Here is a 24,516-nt window from a genome sequence, read left to right as displayed (position 1 = left end):
TTTCTAGAACTATATAAACATTTCATCTTTCTGCTCATTTTTTGAAGCTGCAGTTGAGCATTGCTGTGTAATAAAACTCTTCATTTGCATTCTTTTTCTATAGCTGATATTTGGTATCTCTAGACAGTTACTTTTGTTAAATAAAAGGGGACAACTATAAAAAAATTAATAGCTCACATATTTCAACTCACTTGGCTATTTTTATTCTTTTTTCTCAGGAGCTGATTGACATGAAGATGCTGCAGTGTAAGAGGGTTGTAAATGGCAAGTACAGCATTTTTTCGTGATGTTTTCAAACATTCTTTTATTCTAGTCAAGAGAAAAAATAATAACTTTTCTGAAATAACTTTATAGTAGCTACAATGATGTGTCGCTACATATAATCTCTCTAAATAGTGGCTAGATGCTAGAATAAGTTTTTTTAAGACCTACCTTACACCTGCTTGCTGCTCTGCAGTTTCCCATCTTCAGTTTCTCTTCTTAAGGGATTTCAGTAGTTTAGCCATTGTCCCACAGGAAAACCACAAACATTTTTGGAGGATAGGGCTAATATGTTAGTAACTGACAACTTGGTAGTCTTATTTGGATCCTAAGTAATCTTCTTTTCTTCTCCTCCATCTCTAGAATTTTTGCATATTTGCTGCTCTAATTTTCCCCTTACCCTAGCCTATCTTCTAAAGCAACAGGTTTCTGACCTATTTCTAGATTTCTGTAGTAAAAATTCAGATGTATAAAAACAAAGTATTTTTGCCTGCTAAGAATCATGTATACCTACTGTATTTTAACTGCTGTTTTTCCTTTATGTCGGACTAGTTGTTTATAAATCCATCTTCATACAGGCACCCTTCTTAGGAATTCTTTCTCCCATGCTAGATTAGTATATATTTTGGGTTTTTTTCTGGAATTTTTTCCTTCATTAACTCTAGTCTGCCCGGAGTTGATTGTAACATTGCTTTTCATAGAATCAGACATCCATCCTCCTTTTGCTCTTCTTGAGAGTACTGCCTGTTGGTGGATAGGACTTGCCAGTTGTGCAGTATTGATTGGCAACTCATCCCATAGTCTTAAAACAAGCCTACTGGTCTGAAACTTGACTGGAAAGGTTTTTATTCTAAAATTATTTTCTTGTGTCACACACAATTATTTAACTGATTCAGACAGAAATATTAAGACCTAATTTCCCCCTTTCAGTAACAAAATAGAAGAAAGGGAGAATGGAAAGACAAGAGTTTGAAGAGGGAAATGGGGAGCATCAGACTAAGGTTGTAAGAACAAATTAAGTTGGCAATATTAGATCAGAAAATTTCAGAACTCTTTCAGAAAAGAGAATTTTTGTAAAGTTTTTGTTCAAGGGAAAGTTTATTTTGAAAACCTGTTGGATTAAGATCACGCATTAAATTGTGTAAATAGCATTGGCCTTTTAATTCTTTCATTTTGTCAAATGTGCTCTGCTAAGAATAGACATTAAGCAACTGTTAAGCAAAAGTTTCAAACTGAGATGTTTTATTTGCACTTGAAAATTAAAAACTTAATGGGTGTTTCCATTCTTTACTGCTTGATTCAAATAATTATGTTAAATACCAGTTGTATGTTTTATTGCTCCATACTAAAAATCTTTAGTTTTAAATGAGCTTTCTCCTCAGTGTGTTTCTTTGAGAAGTCTGATAAGCTGTACTGCTTATTTTTCTAATCTTCTGATTTACAAGTATTTAAGCAGAAGTTTTATTCAGGGATTAGATTGATTTTCTTCAAGTAGCTAGAATCCGTCTTGAAATGCGTGCTTGACCATCCAGTGGAGGTTGCAGTAACTGTTTGATTCTATCAGTGAAATAATTTAAAGGGAATCTTAACAGTAATCTTCAGAATAATACTTCTGAAAGTTAAAAATTACCATCTCCATATTGTTTGAAGGGCCTGTGATTCACAGAAAGCAGTGATGTAGCATGAGCAAGAAAACATATTTTATCATGTTTTCATGTGTGGAGGAATGACACAGCAGAATATTTGGAATTTTCTAGGTGTTTCGTACTGAACAGTCTGAGTAAAATAAGATGGCTTACATGAAGTTGATCCATTTTTAGTTCCAGCATCTATATCCAAAGTAGTGCTGTCCTATCCTTACCAGTACCTCATGCATTTTCTGACTTTCAGATTTCATCTTGTAAGTGTTAAAGAACATGCAGAGAAAGTCTGAGGAGGCAGAGTAGGAACCAGATATCAGAGATAACTATTCTTTGTTATAATTAAGATAATCCCATGGATGATTGCTTTGGCCTCTGTTAAATTAGAATGAAAGGGCTCATTGTGCATTCTAAAAGTAGATGCAGTTTAAATCTAAAATTTTTTATCCACTGAGGAGTGAAATTTAACTACAATGTGAAGGGTGCAGAGCACTGTTTGGCCCCTCATCTGCCCCAGAATAGTACAGGGAGATGTATCATGTATCAATAAAAATGGTGATCACATTGGCACAGAGGTTAGATATTCTTGTGATACATTAGTGTGCTTTGGTTAATACTTAGTGTCTCTCTCTCTCTCTTTTTTTTTTCCTTTTCTTTCTTTTTCAATTGTGGACCCCATTTGCTTTTCCTGGAAACTAATATTTTTGTTTGTTTGTTTTTTGATTGTTGACACCAGTTGCCTGTCTGCCTGTCTGTTCTAGCTGTATTTATGAAAAGGAACATTTGGACAATTTAAGTGGTATCTGCTAGCCAACTGCATGATAGTCGCTGCTGTCAATAATCAAATTTATTGACATTCCAACTTAACTTTGAAATGTGCTGGTCTTTGTATTAATAAATGATTGACTGGAAGTTCACATTGTTTTCCAGCAAACAGTAATAGTCAAAATGTTCGTTTTAGATGCACGATCATTTTCAAGATTTCAGGCTGTAGTAAATTCTTACTAATCCACTTAAACCTCTCAGTACTGTCCTTCAGTTCCAACTCCAAACTTTCTGGGTCAGTTCCTGTGGCAACTAGTGCAGTGTTTCATTGATTATTCTGGCATTCTTTTGGTATCTATAGGCATTTTGCAAAGTCCAAGAAATCACTTAATTTCACTGAGTGGAGACAGTTTTCAAACATGAGTCTTCACAAATGTTAGCAGTTTGTGAGATTATAATATACACCCTTTTTAGTCTACTGCAATAAGGAAGCAAGACATATGTAGTTTTGCTATTGTTTGCTTAACTTCAGGTCTTTTGGCTATATCTGGCTTAACTTGATTTTCACAGATAAGTTCTTACAAGGGGGTCTTTGAGGCAAAGCTTACAACAGCTGAGTGGAATGAGACTTCTCTTCCCTTTGTGCGAAGATAAGTCAACTATAAATCCTCTTTCCACTCCTCACCCTTCCCAGAGATGGTACCAGTATGTTCATTTTGGGTGATTAGTTTTCAGATTTGTTTTTGGTGGTATGCTTGTCCACTAAACAGGATAGAAGATGCTTAAGGGATATTGTGGGAGGGAAGCAGTGATGTGCAAGAAAGGACATACAGCAGGCAGGGTCCTGTTAGTTCTAGCATTTTATTTATATGCAAGTTATATATAATAATATGGCTTCCTTTATGATTACATTTGTATGCTGTTTTTTCTGTTTTATCTGTTTCTCATTTTGTATAGAAGTACTTGACACAGTGGACTTTGTTGCACCTAATGAAAGAGTTGTTTTCAGAACTTGTGAAAAGGAGAGACACTGCGTTGTCTTTCAGATGGTAAGAAACCAACAGGAGGTACTCTTCTGATAACAACATAGATTAATGTTTCTAGCACTACATGGAAGTCTAAATAGTTGTCTGCATTGCAGATTAGCTGTTCTCAAATGTTTCAGATGGAGATACAGTTTCAGAAATTCTGAAAATATTTGTTGCAGAAATTCTAATCTATTTGTGTGCATGTAGCTGGCATGCTAAATTAAAAGACCTCTCTACAGCTGTTTTCAGAAGAGATGACTAAAATTAATTATGTGCTCTATGAAAGTCTCTTGTTTTCTTAACAGATATCTTTGCTAAAATTCTAAGCGTACAAGTACCAAAGCTAAATTATGCTGATGTTTGGTCATACTCTTAAGTCTTGCACTGTAAACAGTCTCACTCAAAAGACTAAAACAATGGCATTCTTTAATCTAGATAAGAGAGGATCTGTGAGTGTATTAATATTACACAAATAATTAAAAGCTAATAAAGAGAAAAGGGTGATAATACATTCTTTGGGTGTGCTGGCTGTAGGATGACATAATGAGGGGAATAGCAGTGCAGAATGCATTAGACTTGGAAAAGTCTGTGGTAATGACAGTTCTGGAAGAGATTGCTTGTAAAGGCTCTAGAGTCCTTGTCAGTGTAGCTTAAGAACAGGGTAAATAAATATCTAAGGGGCTAAGAACATTTGATACTGCTTTAAAGTAAGAGAGTGGATTGACTTCTCAAGGTCCTTTTGCACCTCACATATAGTCATTCAGTGGTTAACTTAATACATGCTTTAACTAAATGTTTTTGCTCTCTGTTGTGCTGTGAATAGGTCTCTGTCACTTTGTAATTATGTACGCTAATTGTTAGAGGAAATACAGTTACAAACACCTGCAAGTGAACTCAGTTTTTATTCACTTGATACTATTTTGTAACTATATCCTGTTCTTTTGCTAACAGGGTTCAGCAGATGCTGTAAGGGCACTGGCAGTAGCTAAGCTTGTGTAAGTCACCTCCTTTCCCCCTCTTTTGTACTCTGTGTTTGAGTCTTTTGTACAAAGGAGTTTTCATGGAAGACTAAATAGAATGATAAGGAGAGGATCAAGGTAGGTCCTGATAGGACCTTTAATGGAGTCAAGAAAAGTTTTGTATGCCAGAGTGTTGCAGGAGCTGCACAGCAAAGCATAGTAGTGATCTGCATCTAAAAAAACCAATGATACAATGGTGTAAATTGTCTGTACTGCAGTTTCTATTTAAGGTAATTTTTTCTCAAGCAGCTGCTGCATAATTTTTTTGCTGGGATTGCTGGCTGTTCAGTAGAGCAGTCAGTGTGTCCTTGATCTCTCCAATATGTAGTTTCTCTAGGTATTGCAATACCAGGAAGTAAGACCAATATGCTTAAAAACACCTTTTGTGATTTGAAGCCCTCAATAAAGTATTATGCAAAAAAAGAAAAATGCTTCTCAAACCTTTTGAAAGGTGTTTTTTAATTTAAAAAGTTTCAATTTTAAATAAGTGAAAACTAAGATGACTGCCTTTAGTGACAGTGGTGAATTTACTGCAGTGGATATATTCACACATGGTGAATATGACTTAATCCCATACAAATATATTTTAGATCGGTATTGGCAGCCTCCACACAGCAGCGGCAGTTTAAACCTGTGGACAGATAGGTGTTCAGACCACCATTAAAACAGATATATAACTTATTTAAGTGAGAAGCTAAAAATTCAGAAGTTCAGGTAGAAATTTAACCTTAAATTCTCATTGAAGCCCTGTGACAGTGGAACAGATTTCCTGGCAGGATACATATTTCCTGTTTTCTTGTTCTAACATGATGAAATACATTTTTATTGTTTGTTTTGTTTCTTTCAGGGAGAGTGATGTAGCTGGTATTGATATCAACATGGGCTGCCCAAAAGAATATTCTACTAAGGTAAGTGGATTTCGATTACTCTTAAATAATCTTTTTTTCCTTAGAGGTGTGGAGTGCGAAATACATGTTCTACTTTTCTGGGTTGAACAAACTGAACTTCTGAAACTTCATGTGGCTATACTTCTGTTCATCTTTGTGATAAACAGCAGTGTCTTGAGGGTATCATGGCCCTAATCCAGTGAAATGTCCTAGTATAATAGAAATCTCACTTAAGAAGAGGGTGAGTAATGGTAATTAAACCCACCATCTCCTTCAGTGAGTAACCATCTGTGATGTTTGTAAGCAAACCATTGGTGTGGACATTTAGCATTGAGCAAGCAGTGATTGGATTTTCTGTCAAGACCATTGCTGAATATTGAGAAGAACTTAGGAAGGCTGTTAAATTGTATTATTGTACAAAGTTTAAACATAGAAATCTGAAAATTCTGACAGGCTGTCTTGTGTGCTGCACTTAAATTCTGTAAGGCGGATAAAGTGAAATTTTATATTTTTCTTATGGTTGCTAGTTTGTTGGATGAGTGAAATATGTTCTGCTTAGTTCTAGAAGAAATAAGAATTGCAGTTCACTGTCTGAGCAAGTAAACGTTCACAACAGCTTTACAATGCGGAGTTCGAGTAAGGATCAGCTTTAACTAGGAAGAGAATGGATCAGTTAAAACTCCATGTAAACTAAGCTAGTCCTGTGTCATTTATGACTAAAACACATTGGTCTAACGAACTATTAGCACTGCTAAGCAAATTAGTGTTTAGATAAAGTATAAATAAATAAATAAAGCCATGTTGCTTCATCTTTATATCAGATGCACGTACAGAAATAGCTAGAAAAAAATTGCAGTTATTGTCCAAGGAGAAGAACTTCAAAGAATAAGGGAGTAGTTGAGGTTGGAAGGAATATCTGATGATATCTGATCCAGACCTGCTCCTCAAGCAGGGTCAGCTGGAGCCTAGTTGTCCAGGAACGTGTTCAGCTGGTTTTGAAGATCTCCAAGGGTGGGAATGGTCTCTCTGAGCAACCTGCTCCAGTGTTCAACCACTCTTACAATAAAGAAGTGTTTTGTTATGTTCAAGCAGAATTCCTGTGTTTCAGTTTGTGTCTATTGTGTCTCATCCTTCAGCTCAGAAGATTCACAGCTTCGTTCCAGGGGAGAAGCCTGATTGTTGTCTGTAAACTTTCTGTCCTCAACTCTTTGTAATATTGACGTTTCTAGCTTTGGAACAAGTTCTCTGTCATGTACAACTGTGATACAACTTCACCCAGAAAAGCTAATATATCCTTATAGACAATACTTTCAACTTCCTATTCTATCTTAGGCCTTCTATTACATTTGGAAGCTTTTTACTGTCCTCTCACTAAAGCACAGGGGCAGATGTAAATGGTAGCTTGAGACCAGCCCTGCTTCCAAGCATCAATCCAGATGGCCTTTGGATGAAGTGAACCTCTTTTTTTTCCTTCTCCTTTGGCAGTAGAAAAAAAACAGATTTTCCGTGGCGGTTTGTTGTAACTGGCACATGAATAGGCATAGCCAATTGAAATGAGGCGTAGCCAATTGAAATGAGATATTTGGTGTTCGAAAGCAATGTTGTTGAAACAGGGAATAGTAAAGGCCAAAGCTGACATTGCTGAGCGTGCTGGTACCTTGCATGATGCTATGACATTGTACAGACCCTGCTCCACAGAGCATTTCATCCTCCTTTTTCAGTTTTTCAGCCAAGGGAATGGTTGTGTCTGAATGGATTGTATTTTCCAGTAATGGAACATTTCTCATGATAAAACTACTTGAAAAGGAAAAGGGTTTATTTTAGGCCACAATGCTATAATGAGATAAAAGGAGGACAGATTTACATCTTGGAGTTTTGGAACAGAAGAACAAAAAGATCCTAATAACTGTATGTAGAATATATAAGACACAGCTGATGTTTTCCCATCACAAAGATTACTTTTCTTTGGGGCATGTGCTGAGAATAAGAATGTTGGACACCTTTCAGGTATCTAGTATTTTCACTGTAATAGTTTAGGTTTTCAGCCTGGACCTGGTAACACTGGATGTTGATGGTGCAAGAAGGCATAACTTGGATACATTTATAGGGGGCATTTCTTATTTCACCACTTCCAATTTTGTAGGTTGGCATGCACTCTGAAAAAACAATGACTTAAATTTCTTCTAGTATTTTATCTAATGTGACTTGTGAATAGTATTACCATATACATTTCTAGGGTTTTTCTGTTTTAATCCATAAACTTTTTGTTTCAATGATAATTTCTGAAAATGACAAGGTAAAAGCAGATAGTTGATGTTCTTTTTAAACTCAAATTTTAATTTCCCCTTGTTCCAGGGCCTTTTTATATCATATAAATGTTTCTGCATAGTTAAGTTCAGGTATTTCTGGACTTACTCTCTTTTTTTCTCCAGATAAATTTTGAGGTAAAGTAGTATTAACTAGAAACTGTAGTCGTGCTGAGGACAATTCATTAAATTCATAATGATTTCATGATATTTTCAGTGATTTTTTTTTAGCTGTTACTATTTTATTCTATATTGTAGCTAATTACATAGAAAATGATTTTATCTTTCCACAGAAATCATAATTAAGAACAGAACACCAAAAGATTCATTTTGCACTGGGGAAATATAAAAATTTCAAATGCTGGTATATTGTTAATTTCTGGCAGTAATATTGGGTCAAACAAATTCATACTTAGCTGAACTTACTTCTTATGGTTGCCCATTGCCCTCAAGATCTGTGCATGTAGATGAAGTAGCACATAAAGTACAGCTAAATTATTTAATAAAATTATTACAGTAGTCAGAACTCCTGCTGTATACAGCCACTTAATTTACATTAGATTGTTTTTCTAGGTTTATAGTGTAATGACAGAAACTACTGACATCAAGACCTCTCAAATACAGTGTATAATGCTAAAACAGTACATCTGTTCTGCTGTCACTTAATGAAGAGAAAACAAATGATTACAGTTGCTAAAAATAGCTTTTTGAAATTCTGTGTACCTTAAAATAGTGAGAGCAAGTTGATGCCCTGAGTTACTGCTTAATTATTTTGATATAATTCTAGGAAAAGTGTTACTTCACCAAAGTGTTGACTTGGCATTTTGGATTTTTACTTTTTCCTACTTTTTTTTTTTTTTTCCTTAAGACTGTACTTTTGCTGTGGTCTGCTATCAGACGAAATAATGCCAAATGTGTTTGCATTTTTCATATTTCTAGTGTGTAACAGTTTCTTTATATTTTCCCAGGGAGGTATGGGAGCAGCACTGTTATCTGATCCTGACAAAATAGAGTCTGTAAGTATCATCTTGTGGGTCTTAAAGTGCCTTTGAAAGTATAATGTACCGAGCTCAAGTATTGGCTCTATTAGAAGTAGAAATGAATGCATAGAAGGCAGATTTGTGAAAGAGTGGAATAATCAGTTTTGAATATTAAGCATAAATTATATTCCTGATTTAGTAGCTCTTGTCATTGCCTGGACTACGAAATTGCTACTGTCTTCCTTTTCAGTTTTGAAACTTTCATAATGTGGTGCTATATTTCCAGAGGAAGGAGTTATGTATATATTCCTAAGGGCTTCTAAGCCTCCAGAGGTTAAACAGAGTCCAGACATTGCTCTGGGTATCCAGGCACATTCTCAGCATATAATTCTTTTATTTACCTTCTTTATTAAGCGGAGAGACTTCTTAGTTCAGATAAGTAGATTGTGAGCTTAGTCTTGCTTCCCCATAGCTTTTAGTCACTTGCTGTATCCTTTTTCAGAGTTCTTGGGGGCAATTTTAGTGTAGAGTTCACCTCAGTAGTAACTGAATCATGGTACACAATGGCAAATGTTTCAAAGCAATCATTCTTCAGTGCATGCACTATCTAATGAGTGCAAATCTGGACTAAACACTACAAATCAAATGCATTTCTCTGCCTATTTTTAGATCACTTTTGAGTGTGCTTTGTATTGTGGGCTCTTTGGTATAAGTCAATCTTTTGAAGATGCTAGAATTTCCTCTTTCCTCTACGTGACTCTCTTTCTGAATGATAGCTTGTCACTTTCTGACTCCTGCAGTTTACACCTTTCCCTTCTAAGATGATGAGACAGCCTTTCTTTTGTATACCCTTCTTACTGTGATAATACTGCTCAGCTATGCAGGATAATCAGACTTCTCTAGTTCTCACAACGTGATCTATTGCTTAGTTACCTACCATTCATTGTAAACTCAAAGAGAAAAACAGATTGTTCTGTGTCATTCATCGTTCTCTGAGGATGTGCCATTAGAACAGCATGTCATCTTTCGTGTTAACCTTTTGCCAAATGTAGGAATCTCCTGACACCAAGAGCCACAGTGTCAATCCAGCTGTATGAACTGACGCATTATTAGTCATACTAAAGGATAATTTGTGATAAGCATGATACAGCCTTCAAGTAGTTTTGCAGTTTTTAATGGCATACATATAAGTAGAATTCTGAGAGATCTGCTATATAGCCTTAGTGTAATTGCTGTCAATCTCAGTCACAGTTCTCTCTTAACTATGTGACAACTTATCAGTTGGCTCATGTATTTCACATTAGTGTTCTGTGTGAAAATTTATCAACTGGTGTCGTTCAATGACTTTTGAATACCATGTAGGCCTTCAAAGCATATATGTGTAATTCTTACTTGTTTGATGTCTGGATGGTAGGCTTCTCTTTTCCTTAATGTCAGGAGAAGTATGTTGCATTTAGATCTCCAGAGTAACACTGAGCAAAATGTGATAATGCAGTGAAGGAAGAGTTGCTGTGATTCTTTCTGAAAATGAATGTAGTTCTCCATTTCATCTCCCTTTTGAAGACTGTTTTCAAAAGACAGGGAAAAAGCTGGAAGGAACATCTGTCAAGCAAGTGGATAGTATCCACCCATGGCAGGCAAAAGTTTAAATGGAATAGACCACACCTGTTTATTACTTTCATCAGCCAAAGGGAAAATCTAGATCTTAAAACATTTTTTTGAGAAGGTCTGTATCATTATGTCTGTTTTCCAAAAGAGAAAGCAGGATCAGATAAGTGTTATCTGCATGAAGTCAGTTGACAATACAGGCAGCACAACTGGAACCAGAACCCAGTCTTCTGAGGCATGTATGGTGGTCTATCCGGTAGGTGAGGTGAATGACACTAGCAGGAATTGAATTGTAATGGATGATGAAAGCTGAAAGAAAAATTTCAGGAGTGCAAATTGGGAAGAAAATACTTAGCAGGCTAGAAGTAAATCCAACAAAATACCTCTTTTAGGAGTGAGCAGCAATGGGAAAGATGATTGTTAATTTCTTTTTTCCCCTCCCACCATTGCATTTTGCTTTGATTTTCTTTGGAAGAGCAGGGAACTCGATGTTCAAAAATTTATAAGCACTCTTTCAACTCCAAGTGTTAATAGGCAGGAAATCATAGGCACAAAAATTACTTTTAGCCACTGCAGTGGGGTAACTAACTTAGAGCCTGAGAAAATATCTGAAATTATAGCTACAAGTTTTTCATATGGCTAAAGTGTAAGACTTGATTCTCAGACTGGAATTCTTAATGAGATGATACTTAGAACCTATAATAAGATTTGTTTATGATAGTGTTACAAGAAAAATATACAGTGGAGGTATTTGGTGGAAAATGAAGTCATTTTAGTCTGTTTCGTATACAAAAAAATTAATTAAAAATACTGAAGAGATCTATTAGTTTTTGAGATAATTTTCTTGGACCTAACTATTTTATTAAAAGAAACACCACTGAGAAATGATTTGAGTAGTCTGGCAGTGCAAGGCAATACTCATTTACTTGTCAGTTGTATAAGCACTTGAGAATGCTATCTATAAAGGCTCATTTCTGTATTGGTAACCTAGTAAGTACAGTAACGTTAAACAAAATTTGAGTTTCTTAGTATACACAACTCTGAATGAAACAATTTACCTGCAATTCCAGCTATATTATACAAAGAAAGTAGACTTAGAATAAAACCACATGCATGTTAACAGCTCAAAGAAACAGTTAAAAACGACAGTATTCTTCTAATAATAGTCAGGATCAGCTATTTCCACTCTCTTTTTGTGGGAAGCTATTGGATTTCTAGTACCATTTTCCAATAAGCAATGGTTAGTCACTTTGTAGTCCTGTGTTGATTTAGATCCGTTCCATGTCTCTTTTGTTTAAATATGGTGTCTTGGGTTTAAATTCATCCTGTGAAAAGGAGAGTCTTTCTTTAGTTCAGTTTTTAAATGATCAGACTAACAACGCTCCCTTTCTCCACTTATTCCAAGTTTGTTCTAATGAATAAAATGTGCTCTGAGTTAAGCGTGGAACTCAGTTCACATATTTTGTTTTCTTTCAGAAGATTCACTGGCATTGATGGTTGATTTTTTCCTCTGTCATTTTTTTCCATTTTGAAGGCTTTCTTCTCTTTAAAAAAGCTCTTGTTAATGAGTAATTACATTTAGTTTTGTTAGCAGTTTGGAACTCAAAGATGAGAAAACTAGGAAGACAGTTGTATGAACATTAAAAATTTTTGCCCTCCTTTTTGGAAAGGATAAAATTTACTAGTCATCTCAGCAAATTATAAAAGCAGAGTTAAAACTTCAGCAGTTAATTGCATTATAAAAATCCAGTTAAAATCAAAAAAGGAGTGGAAATAAAAATGGCTTACACTAGAAATAGGTTCACTTCTCTCAGATGAAATGAATTACATTCTTAATTATAGACTGTATGTGCTTGTTTAGCATGTAAGATATTTTATAGAGGTACAATAATTAGTATTAGATTATTCTAATATCTTTGTATATACAAGAGAGAAGGAAGGAAAGCTTTATTCATGTCACTTTTGTGATGACTATTTTCTTTCCTTTTTTTTCAGATACTGACTACTCTTGTTAAAGGAATTTGTAAACCAGTAACCTGCAAAATCCGCATTTTGTCCTCAGTAAGAACATAAATCATTACGCTGAAGTATTTTACTTTGAAGTTTAATTTTGTGATATAAATTTGGTTAGTATGTATGGCATCTTAATATCATGACATTTTAGAACAGTTATTTTGGAATAGTATTTGGAATTATAATTTCTGTTTGGAATGCCAAAGTTAGATTCTCCTCACTAATTTAAAAGCTTAAGAAAACACAAAACATTAAATGTCTACATGTGTCTGATGAACTCCAAATTTGGAGTTCTGTAGTAAAAGAATCTTAGTTCTGCTTATCCTAACCTACTGAGTTAATCCCAATGTTTTTGCTGGTGGACAAGCACTAAATGAAAATAAAAAGGAAAAAAAGCGTTCTTATTCTAGAAGATTGCTACATGTGGAATTCATTGTGTGTGATATCATGTGTAGATAAGCACAATGTGATGAACTTTGAATTTTTGGACAGTCCTCTTGAAGTTTAACCAGGAGGAGAAGAACAAGCCCAAAAATTACTTCTCCAGCTTCCGAGGTTCATGGTAACAATAAAGATTGCACAGATAAAATTGTGTTTATGAAAGAAACTGCTTGTGCTCTATAAGCTACTTGTATTGTACGAATCTAGGATATTGTGCTTTACTTGACCCATTATTTACTGTATGTCCGAAGACAGCAGTATTACACGCTTAAAACAACTTTTGTAGTCTTTTGGGGAAGTTTTTGATAGATTGTAGCACTCCAGTTGCTAACTTATGCAATGAGATCTATCACAGAGCGCATAAGATTGGAAGGGACCTCTGGAGATCATCTAGTCCAACCTCCCTGCTCAAGCAGGGTCGCTTAGAGCATGATAGACAGTATTGCATCCAGGCAGGCTTTGAATATCTCCAGAGAAGGAGACTCCACAACCTCTCTGGGCAATCTGTTCCAGTGCTCTGTCACTGGAGTGAAGAAATTCCTTCTCGTATTCAGGCGGAACTTCCTGTGTGTTCAGTTTGTGCCCATAGCCTCTAGTCCTTTCATATGGAACAACTGAAAAGAGCTTAGCCCCATCTCCTTGACACCCTCCCTTCAGATACTTACAGACATTGATAAGATTCCCCCCCTCAGTCTTCTCTTCCCCAGGCTGAAGAGGCCCAGCTCTCACAGCCATTCCTCACAGGGCAGGTGCTCCAGCCCTCTGATCATCTTTGTAGCCCTACGCTGGACTCTCTCCAGTAGCTCCATGTCTCTCTTGTCCTGGGGAGCCCAGAACTGGACACAGTCCTCGAGGTGAGGCCTCCCCGGGGCTGAGGAGAGGGGCAGGATCACCTCCCTCGACCTGCTGGCAACACTCTTCCTAATGCACCCCAGGAGACCATTGGCCTTCCTGGCCACAAGGGCACATTGCTGGCTCATAGTCAACTTGTTGATTTTTGTAATTTTTGTTCTCAGAAGCAACATCTTCATCACAATTTTAGAATGACTTTTCTGGAAAGATTGTTACAGTCCTTCATTTCATCTATACTTCTTTGAAATGTGCAGCAGAGTGATTTTTTTCATCATATTTCTTATATGCAAAGAAAATACTTTTATGAATAGGGGAAAAACTTGGGAGTAGTAAAAACAGCTCTTCCTCCCCCCACTCCCCTTAAAAGTTTGCATCAGAGAAACAACTTTTAAATGAAATTTTAGGTAGGACTGTTGTTTTGCCCAAGTGGTTATATTTTGTATTGTCAATATTTTTCTGAAATGTGCTACTGAGAATGTAATAAAAATATGTAGATTTATTTGTTACAGCTGCTGTATTTATCAAATTTTCTTTTCAACTGAATTCTCTGCATATCTTTTAAAGCTCGAGAAGCTGTTTTGTCTTCTCTTCTAATGACTGATTATTTTGCAAATGTGTATTTAATTACCTGCATAGTTACTGTGATTGTGAATGAACTACTTCTGTAGGTGGATGAACTGCAACTAGTTAGTATTCAAAAATCAAATGAAGACTGTGTGAAAAGATCATTTTGTTTTCAAAATGTTACCTAACATCATTTAATCAAAAAACTGGCACCTTTCTATTTTCTACAACTATCCTAGAGCCTCTTCATTTTTGTTTCAAGCTGCTTTTGCATAGCATGCCTTCCATCAGACCAGCAGGTGAGCTTCTATCTCTTTATCCATGCAAGCTGGTAGATGTTACATTTTTCAGAGACTGAATGTGCTATTTTCTCATGAGCCACAGATCACTCTCTAGCTTTTGGCCTTTTTTTTTTTTTTTTTTCATTTTTTTCCTTCCCCTGCCAAAAGCTGCAGAGCTAGATAGAGCAGGCTAGTCCTGCAGAGTACAGAATTTCTTTCTGCCTTTTGTTAGCAGCATTCTATTTCCTGAAGAAATATTGGGAGCTTTCCCTTTCCCTCTGCATCTTTTGATCAATTGATCATGTATGAAGACCATTCAAATTCTTTAGACACTAGTAAACTTTTTTAAGATATATCTGAGAGGAATATTTATGAATGCATGATTGCATGTGAGGCTGACTTCAGAAGGCATCCTCTTAATCATCTATTCAAAGTGCATTTCAATTACAGTTTATGGAATAAGCATTAGAGAGTACACACTAATCATGTGTTTTCTATCACTTTCAAAAGACAATCTAAAAACCTGTTGGAAAATACTCTACTAGAAAATATTATGCTCCCTGACTCAAGAAAGTTCTTAACGTGTGATTTCTTAGGGGAAAGTATTGAAAATTGTTTGGAAAATCAATTGGAGTTTTATATGCTATTTTTGCCATACTGTGTAGTCCTTTCAGTAAAGTATATATTGAAGAGGTATGTATGTTGGAAATTACTGTTGAAATACAGGAATTATATTCCTGTTGATGAAGGAAAAGACTTTCTTCATTTGTTTGTGCAGTGATCATGTGGTAATTATTGTTTTCCTTTGAACTAAAAACACATCATTCTGTTTTATCCATTAGGTTGAGGATACTGTGAATCTGGTAAAGAGAATAGAGAAAACTGGTATTGCTGCCATTGCAGTCCATGGAAGGTAAATGTATTTTAGGAAAGGAAGATTGTTACGTTTTTATTACAGTTTGCTGACAAACTGAGCACAGTAAGATATGACTAGAGTATGCTCTACTGTTAACATGTGGTTCTGATTTCAGCTGCAGGCTAAATCAGTGTTTTAGAAAATCAGGCCAGTATTTAGAGAATTAAACTTTCGTGCTACTGTTTTTCCAAAATTGTAGTCTCAGTAAAGACAAAATAAATCTACCTTGCATTAGATGGTATAGTGACACAGTCCAATCTAAATTGTCTGATGTGTAAAACTTTACCTTCCATATCTAAAAAACACTGCTTTATCTAGGATACAGAATTATAATGGCAAAGTTTTTAAAATGTATTTGATATGAAATAGTTCTATTGTAAAAAGAAAAATTATATCAAGCATATAACATAATTGAGGGAAAATACATATGTCAAAAGAATCCCTGAATGATGGCTGCTGTGATCTAGATATGTACAAATTCCGTATGAAATCTTTGATCCTGTCTTTATCTTTTTTTTGGAAAGGAAGAAAGAGGAGAGGCCTCAGCACCCTGTCCACTGTGATGTGATCAAAGCCATATCAGAAGCAGTCTCCATTCCAGTAATAGCAAAGTAAGTTGGACTGGTTAAGCTGGTTATTGCAAGATGCCTTTACCTTACAGCAGACAGGCCTGTGAAATCCAACTACAGCAAAAACATACAAGTGCAGGAAAGAGTCGTGTAGGGCAAATGCAATGTTATCTATTAATAAAGATCAAATCAAAGTGGAAGTAGTAATTGGTCTTACAAAATAGCACTTTGTCTTAATTTTTGTGTGTGTGACAATCTATCCTAGGCAAGTTGTTTCTGATTGAATCTAACAGCAGAATTCTCTGTGTTTTTAAGCCGTGTGCAGTGACTGGTAACCCTACCACTGTGAATCTTGGACACTTGCACATTAGAGATCACCTGTGCCACTGCTCAAAAATAGTGTCATATACTGTTGCCTAAGCTTTTTGCTAAGACTTCCTTAGCCTCCAGGCATACAGACTGTTTCCAGTCTGATTCCACTGAGTCTGTCTGCTTGTCTTGATAGATCCTTCAGTAACTGTGACAGTAGAAAAAAGAACTCAGAAGAATGCAACCACAAACAATTTATTTTAAAGAACAATTTTGGAAATAGATACAATGAAAAACAAGAAACTGTCCTGAAATATATCTTTTCTGTATCTTTCTGATCGGCACCTTTAGATTTAGTTTATTGGTGAAGAATCATTTTTTTGCCCAGAGAAGCAGTGTCCATAAAGTTTTCTTCTTACTGATCTCAAATTTCAGTAGAAAAGCTGAATCTCAGCAAACCATACGCTTGAATCAGTAATTTAAGAGCTGTCTTCCTCCTCACACTTCTGTGTAGAAAATACATTGAAAGTCAAAGTTTTTGATCTTAGAAAACCTGTTTTTCTGCTGGACAAAAGGTGTATTTCATGCTGATAACCTTTGTTCACCCATTTTTCAAAGTGGGTGTACCCACTTTCCAGTTTTCAAAATAAATTTATAAACAACATGAAATTCAAAAATCAAGCGAGATTTACTGTTTATACCTTGCAATTAATATATTATTTTCCAGGATAAAAGATGAAGCTAACAATATTTTCCATGATGTAGGAGAAGAATGCAATCATAATATAAAAATATGCGAAGTTTGATAAATTGCTTCTAGCTAATTAGTGTATCAGTTTACTTCTTTGCAATTCTTTCAGTGTGCTGAAATGACCTCTTTAGTACTATTTTTTCAATCCTAAATCGCAGTTCCTCTCTAAAGAAAGGATATGATTGATTGTTTAAATCTACTTTGTAGGATTTTGCCTCTCTATAGAAATTTAAAAGTGCAACTTGGAGTTATGCTTATTAAATGTATTATCCATAATACTTGATCCACAGTGTAACTTTTTTGCCTAAATTTGTGTTGTTTCTTAGAGTTTTAACCACTGCACCTCAAGCTTGGTCAGCAAATATACAAAATGAAGAACAGAAATAGATTTAAAAAAAAAGGAAAAAAAATGATTTCATATTTTCATACTGTAATCTCTAAAATGGTACTGTGCTCCTGCACTCATCTCTCAGAACTGCAGGAAGTTTTCTTGTGCTGTCTTTACAATCTAAATGTCCAATTTTAAAGTAACTTACCATTTTTAAATGATATAGCTTCCTTTTGTTTTGAATTTGGAAGTGATTTTACAGTCAGATACAGTCAAAGCTTGCAGTCCTAGTTTTATTTTACTTTTTAAAAGAATTATAAAAGGAAACTTTGGGAGAAGGAAAATGTGTTTTAAATGTTCTTTTTGCTCACAAAAGCACCTTATTTGCTGACTTGAAAGCAGAGGCAGTACAAATTTAGTTTAACTTTGAAGTGCTTTGTGACTCATCTGTAGTTACTCTCCATACGTTAATGCCAGAGCAAAAATGGAATAATGCTATCCAGATTAAACTTGCTTTCAGTATTACTTGTGCCAATAGCATTAGCATGCAATATAGCACTGGAAATGACTACAGAGTGTCATTTTCAAACAACACAAGTGATTCATTCTGAAGCCAATCCACCAAAAATGGTGTAAAGGCTCATTTTACACAAGCTATATTCTTTTTTCTCAAAAAGAGAGAGCTATTTTTAAGTGAAGTATGCAGATAATGAAAAAATGCATATATAATCAATGTTTTAATCAGCCATTGACAATAACACTCAGCCCTATTCATTTGGTTAGATGGAAGCTAATCTCCTAAATAGGTTGGATCACCATTAATAATGTAACATCACATTTGAAAATACAAGGCTCTGTTAAAGTACAAGTAATATCAAATAAGACTTCCTTCATAATAACAGCGATGTTCATTTTCAGTGGAGGATCTCATGACTTCATCAAGGAATATATGGACATTGAGACCTTCCAGAAAGCAACAGATGCCTCATCAGTAATGATAGCTCGGGCTGCCATGTGGAACCCATCTATCTTCAGAAAAGAGGGTCTTTTCCCCCTGAGGAAAGTCATGCAGGATTACATCAAATATGTATGTTTATTGGATGATTTTACTTAACGTTTAGATGTTTAGAAATGTTAATCGAAATGTTACTACGGTATTTTAACTCCTGCTAATTTCAAAGGCATAAGCTCTGGTGATATTTTAACATACTGCATTAGATGCACATCTTGCACGTTGCCTCCGCTTTCCTTGTTTTATCTTGTTCAGCAAACAATTTTCAGAAATCTGTATTTGGAAAACAGTTTTTCCTGATCATTCTTTTTTTAGGTATCTTGCCTTTTAAAGCTATCTTCTTAGAAACATTTAGGAGGCTTACAAGGTTATCTAAAAATATGTAGGAATTTTCAAAGCTGAGACATAGGCTATCCTATTGATGCTGTGTCAGTGAAAGTAACAGAAAAATGAAGGGATATTATATACCTGGTATCTTGCTAGATTCATTTTTAGCAAGTAATTGCTTCTCTGAGATCTTGTCAAGAATTTTTAACAGCAGGGAAACAAAGGGAATGATTTGTCGGTCACGTAATGCTGTATTGAAGTATTATAGTGCCACTGATTGAATCAGCTATTATTGCTGGCTTATTCAAAATATAATATGTTAAATGAAATAATAGGAAATCAATTGGTCTTTTGTGGCTTTGATCATGACATCAATTCAATTTGTTTTTGGAAGTTTGGATAGACATAAACTAGTTAGTTTCTGAAATAGCACTTCATTACTAGTCAATTCTGTGACTTGGCCAACTCTTTCTTTGTAAGTATATAAATAAGTGTATATATAAGTATTAAATTTTATACAATAAATAAGTATATATATATATATATAATACAAACAAGTTGAACTACTTCTCTTGAAAATGTACCAAACAAGCAGATTGTGTTCACAATCTTGAGTGGTCTTGAATATGTTTTTGAAAAATCCAGAGGTTGTTTTGCAATTCCAAAATACATTTGAAATTCATCAAGAAACATGTGATGATTACATATTCATTCCTTTGGTATATTTTTATGTATTTTGTCTCTCTCATTCAGGCAGTGAGATATGATAATCATTATACCAATACAAAATACTGTTTGTGTCAGATGTTAAGAGAACAGTTGGAAACTACTCAGGGTAAGAAGCTGCATGCTGCACAGTCTATGCAGGAAATCTGGTGAGCATCTGTTTCAGAAATGAGAATTATACCCTGTATCAAACCTGAAAACCAGTACTCTGTGGCACTGTCTGGCATTTCAGACCTTCAGAAAAAGTTGCAAAAAATACTGTTAAATGCGGAGTGTTAATGTAACTTTTCCCAAGTTTCCTCCAAGCTCAGGAGTTAAAGCTTTAACTCTGAAAAATGTCTGTGTGTTCAGCATAATTTGAGTGGTGCTTGCTTCATTGAGTGACAGGCACTGATCCAACGTTTGTGTTATCTGAGTTGTTCTAAGAAAAGTTTCAGCATTCTCTAGTGGCACTCTGGAGGTTAATAGCATAGAATTTGTTTTCTGAGTTTTTTAACTTTCTGTGTGCATGTGGGTTTTTTGTTACGGGGATTTTTATGACAAGATGCTTGTTTAAATGAGTACATAGAAATGAACTCAAAGTATGAAGGTAGACTGTATGATACTTAGATGAGGAATTTTCTGGTGTTGTTTTTCAACCCTGAAATATCCTGACTAAATATAACAATCTTTTGGGGGAAATAGATTAGCTTTGATGAGTGACTTCATCCTGGGTCTCAAAAGCAATCTAAAAAGAAATTTCTAGAATGGAGAGAAAGAAAAGAAAGAAGGAAAAATTTAGAGAAACTATAAAATATACGTGTGATTAAGGAATTCACTGAGAATGGAGGGGAATTCAGGTTTGAACCCACTCCAAACTGAACTAATAGAGGTCTAAGCTTGCATGTCTCATATTCATGTTGAATTATTACACAGTTATTACATTACGATAAGCAAGAATATAAACAACATTTACATTTTGCAAGTTACTTTTCAATTTGGAATGTAAGTAGCTGAATGATTTTTAGTAAAGTAAGTTCTACATTTTTTGCTGATACTATTCTAATTTGATTAGAAGAGATGTAGTATTGATTGAAACAAAAACCTTAAACTAAATCTTGGCCAAAAGAGAGGTAGTGTTCTCTACTGAATGAATAGAAAGGTATATTAAGTGAAGTAAAGAAAAAAATCTAATTTTAGAGTCAAGCTTTTAAACATTAAATTGGAAGAGACCCAGAGACCCAGAGGACATAACAGTGAATGGAGGTCTGGTGTAATTTTTTTATTTTATGTACCATGCCTACAATTCTTTAGGGGCTTCCAAAATTGAACACAATCAGTTTTTGTTAGTATGATGCAATACCACTCTGAAATTTGGCCTAAGAAGAGTGTGTGCATGAGAGAGGGAAAAAGAACAACTTAGGAAGCAGTTTTGTAAATTTGAATCAGCAGACCCAAAGCCTTCTAACCACTGTTGGAAATAGTCTGTTTAATCTCCAAATAACTAAATAACATTCAGTTATTTAAAGCAAGTCTATATATCTTCAGACAAAAAATTTACTTAATACTGCTGCCTTGTGGTGGTAAAAGCATGTTACACCCATTCAAGGTTTTAACCTGAATACAGAATGCAAGAGAACAGGCTGCTGCATTTCAGATGAAAGAATTTACATAACACAATACAGAGTTAGTGGTGTTGTCTTCTCTAGGAAGCATCACTTAAAGCATTATTCAGCTTCAGTGCTTTTCCATTTGCATCATCTCCAGATGGAGATGTCCCCAGAATTCATTTTGTTACTGAATGGCCTCATACCAACGAGCACTCCCATAACATTCAGCAAGCAAACATGTTTCCTGTGCTGTAGCTTTTATTGTTGTTCTCATCTATAGAAAATGAATAGTCTCAGTTTTTCAAGGTAGATGCAGCTGCCATGGATCTGAAGTTTAAGATATTTTGGGGTACTTGCTTCTGATCCGAATCCTAGTTCCGTCATCCCTCATGTTGGGCTTTGATAATAATACTCTGAAATCAAAGGGTCACAGATTTTCGAGTATTTGGATGCTCTAGTAATGGTAGTGTTTATTGCTTCCAGTATTTTAAATACTAAAATCAGAAACAGAACCAAATGCTCAGTAAATTTATTCCCTGTTTGTATTCACAATCTTTTTGGCTTACTCTTTGTTAGTAATTTTTTAGTAATTATTTCCTAGTTTTTGCTCGTATTGCCCTTGTGGAGGTGATGCAGCAGTAGGTCACTCAGAAAAGTTCTCTGCCGATTCGTCCACATGCAAGTTGTTAAGTGAGTTAATAACCTGAATGAACATTGCAAGACCTGCGTTTCTGATGGATTTTGACTGGACTTTCAGATTGCAAATAAAATATATAGTGCTGGAAATGAGCACGTTCTTTCTCAACTTGTAACTCAAGTATGTCAGATAAGCAGTAAAGGAGAAACAATGCAATGTCACTGTGGAGAATATAGCCATGCTTCCATGTGGTTCTCTGTAGAAATATACTCTATTTAAACAAAATTGATTTCTACACTCAATTTTCTCTGTCATAATAGAACACAAAAATTTATAAGCTGATCTCTAATACAAAGGAATTCTGTTTGAATAGTGAGGTCTTTGAAATGGCTGACTTCTATGAAGAAACAACAACAATTTTCACAACTAAAAAAACATCTTTAGAAACTAAGATACAAGAGGAAGATGACCAGACGGAAGATCCAGATATAATAAAAATGGCTGTTAGATTTGACAAGTAAGCATACAAATTTAGTTTCTTACTATCTTACAAATATAAATAAAAGCTGAGAGTCTGATAATGCCTTACACTTCTTGGATAATACCAGTTCACATAGTAACAGTACTTATTGAGTGAATTTTTTGAAGCTATTTGTGTACATCATTCCATAATTGTTAGCATCATCATTCTTCCTGTGTTATTTGGATATTACAAGAAGTTCTTTAGTGCCAGGCATCCTGAGATTGCTCAGTTCTCTGTTATTTTATTAAATATGCTATGTGATTTTAAAACATTTCAAGCATCTGTACATAAAAGATTGTGAGTATGTAAACGCAGCTATGGAGTTCAGTTCTTTTTGGTGAAATTTAATTAACCCACACCATAGAAATTTAATTAAACCACGCTGTATTTTTCTATCAAAATTGTCTCTGAACATATTTCATCATACACAGTTCCAGGCAGATAATATACCTGCTTATCTGCAGCCCTCTAAATATATCCCCACCATCAGATATCCCTTAAAAATTAATTTGCGGAATTATATACAATATTATTTTAAGTCACCTTTGGTTATAATCTCTGAAGCCTATAGAATTGCTGTTACTTTCCATGCAGTACCCACCTTGCTGATACCTCTATCAAACAGCTCAAGAAGAGCATTATATAAAATGTTCCTTAAATCCAATCATAATGCTGTAATACTTACAGGGCATATTACCTGGCTTCCTGATGATGAATGCAGTGTCTCTGCACTATTTCTATTTTCTGCCAAGTATAAGGAGCTATACTTCCACTTCAGTAGTTGAATCAATGCCCACTTTTCCTGCCCTTGAGTATTAGGTAACTCTACTTCTCTTAATAAAGGAACTTCTATTTTTTCTTTTTAATTTCTTTTAGTTTAATCTTGTGCTGTTGCTTATCATACACAGTGCCAAAGTGTGTCTCTATTCTGTACCATATATTTAGTTAGAATCTCCTTTCTAGTACCTCTTCTCTAGCTGTGTTACTACCATATATTTGGTATGTCTATTCAGACATGCATTGTTTGAACCATCTAATAAGCAGTAGTTGTCTCATGTTCTGAGCTGTTAAATTAGACTATAAAGAATAAGTAATAGCAATAATATAATGAGCAGCACTTTTGTTGAGACACTGACCTGCCTGTTTTAATATAGATCTGTTTAGCAGGTAAACTCTTTGCAGAGTTCTTAATCACTAATTTTTCTTCCTAGGCGAGAATATCCACCACAGATTACACCAAAAATGTATCTCTTGGAGTGGTGTAGGAAAGAGAAGCACCCACAGCCTGTTTATGAAACAGTGAGTCAAGCAAGAAACTTTCTCAAACCTCTTTTTTCTCCCTATCTGTAAAATTAAGTTATTTTAGGACTCAGAATAGTGAGAAATTGAACTTCCCAGTCTGGCATAGCTGTTGAGTTAAGCTGCTTGAGAAATGGTAATACACATATGTATGAAAAGAGCAGCTTATTTTATTACAAGATAAAAATGTGAAAGTTAGACTTTCAGTCTGGTTTTGATTTAGGTATGAAAGAAGTTGCCTTAATGACAGGTCACTATATAGTAGTCCATGACTGAGTTTCTTCTTCTATAAAGTAAAGAATTTGGAGACAGAATATTTTCTGTGTTGCTGAGTACTGCTGTAGGCAGGAACTAGACAGGACAAGAGAAGCTGCTTGGTTGGGTGGGGATGTTGTTTTTTTCAAATCAATATACTTTGCAGTTTGGACAGTTTCTTTCTTTTTTTTTTTTTTTTTTAATCTTAAATTGCAAAATGAAATTTGCAGTCTGAATTACAATAATTTAAAGGTGCTATTTGATGGCAGTGTAAAGATGAGTAACAAGACACCTTCCCAATGTTGTTTGTTTCACAAATTATGTGGTTGATTGTCTTTTATTTCTTTCTCCCCTTTAATTCTTTCTTATCCCTAGGTTCAAAGACCACTAGATAGATTATTCTGTTCGGTAGTGACAGTAGCTGAGCAAAAGTACAAATCAACTCTGTGGTAAGTCATTTTCAATGTCTTTTGCAGCTATACTAAATTTTCTGAAATGTTGCTTAAAACTCAGAATGATAGGATGCTCCAGTCTATTCCAGTATGATAGGATGCTCCAGTCTATTCCAGTTGACTTTAATAAAGCTACCTCTGGGAGGAATAAAGTGTTGGAAATTTCTGAAAAACAGAA

The 24,516-nt window shown here is 35.0% G+C and overlaps 1 protein-coding gene across 2 annotated transcripts in view; it reads left to right on the top strand.

Annotated features, from left to right (window-relative positions):
• Positions 1–24,516, top strand: part of DUS2 (dihydrouridine synthase 2) — a 61,760-nt gene that overhangs the window by 3,689 nt on the left and 33,555 nt on the right. For both annotated transcript variants that reach the window (XR_009959776.1, XM_062586272.1), the window contains exons 3-15: positions 219–264; positions 3,624–3,715; positions 4,646–4,689; positions 5,561–5,621; positions 8,875–8,922; positions 12,490–12,555; positions 15,488–15,558; positions 16,086–16,172; positions 18,437–18,605; positions 19,611–19,732; positions 22,183–22,326; positions 23,544–23,631; positions 24,262–24,335. Coding sequence is in view for 1 of the 2 variants with exons in the window: in XM_062586272.1 (XP_062442256.1) it covers positions 219–264; positions 3,624–3,715; positions 4,646–4,689; positions 5,561–5,621; positions 8,875–8,922; positions 12,490–12,555; positions 15,488–15,558; positions 16,086–16,172; positions 18,437–18,605; positions 19,611–19,732; positions 22,183–22,326; positions 23,544–23,631; positions 24,262–24,335 (1,112 nt within the window). In the remaining variant the exon portion in view is untranslated. The remainder of the gene's footprint in view (positions 1–218; positions 265–3,623; positions 3,716–4,645; positions 4,690–5,560; positions 5,622–8,874; positions 8,923–12,489; positions 12,556–15,487; positions 15,559–16,085; positions 16,173–18,436; positions 18,606–19,610; positions 19,733–22,182; positions 22,327–23,543; positions 23,632–24,261; positions 24,336–24,516) is intronic.

This window comes from Rhea pennata, chromosome 13 (genome assembly GCF_028389875.1).
Source record: "Rhea pennata isolate bPtePen1 chromosome 13, bPtePen1.pri, whole genome shotgun sequence".
NCBI lineage: Eukaryota > Metazoa > Chordata > Aves > Rheiformes > Rheidae > Rhea > Rhea pennata.
This window is presented reverse-complemented; position numbering and strand designations above follow the sequence as displayed.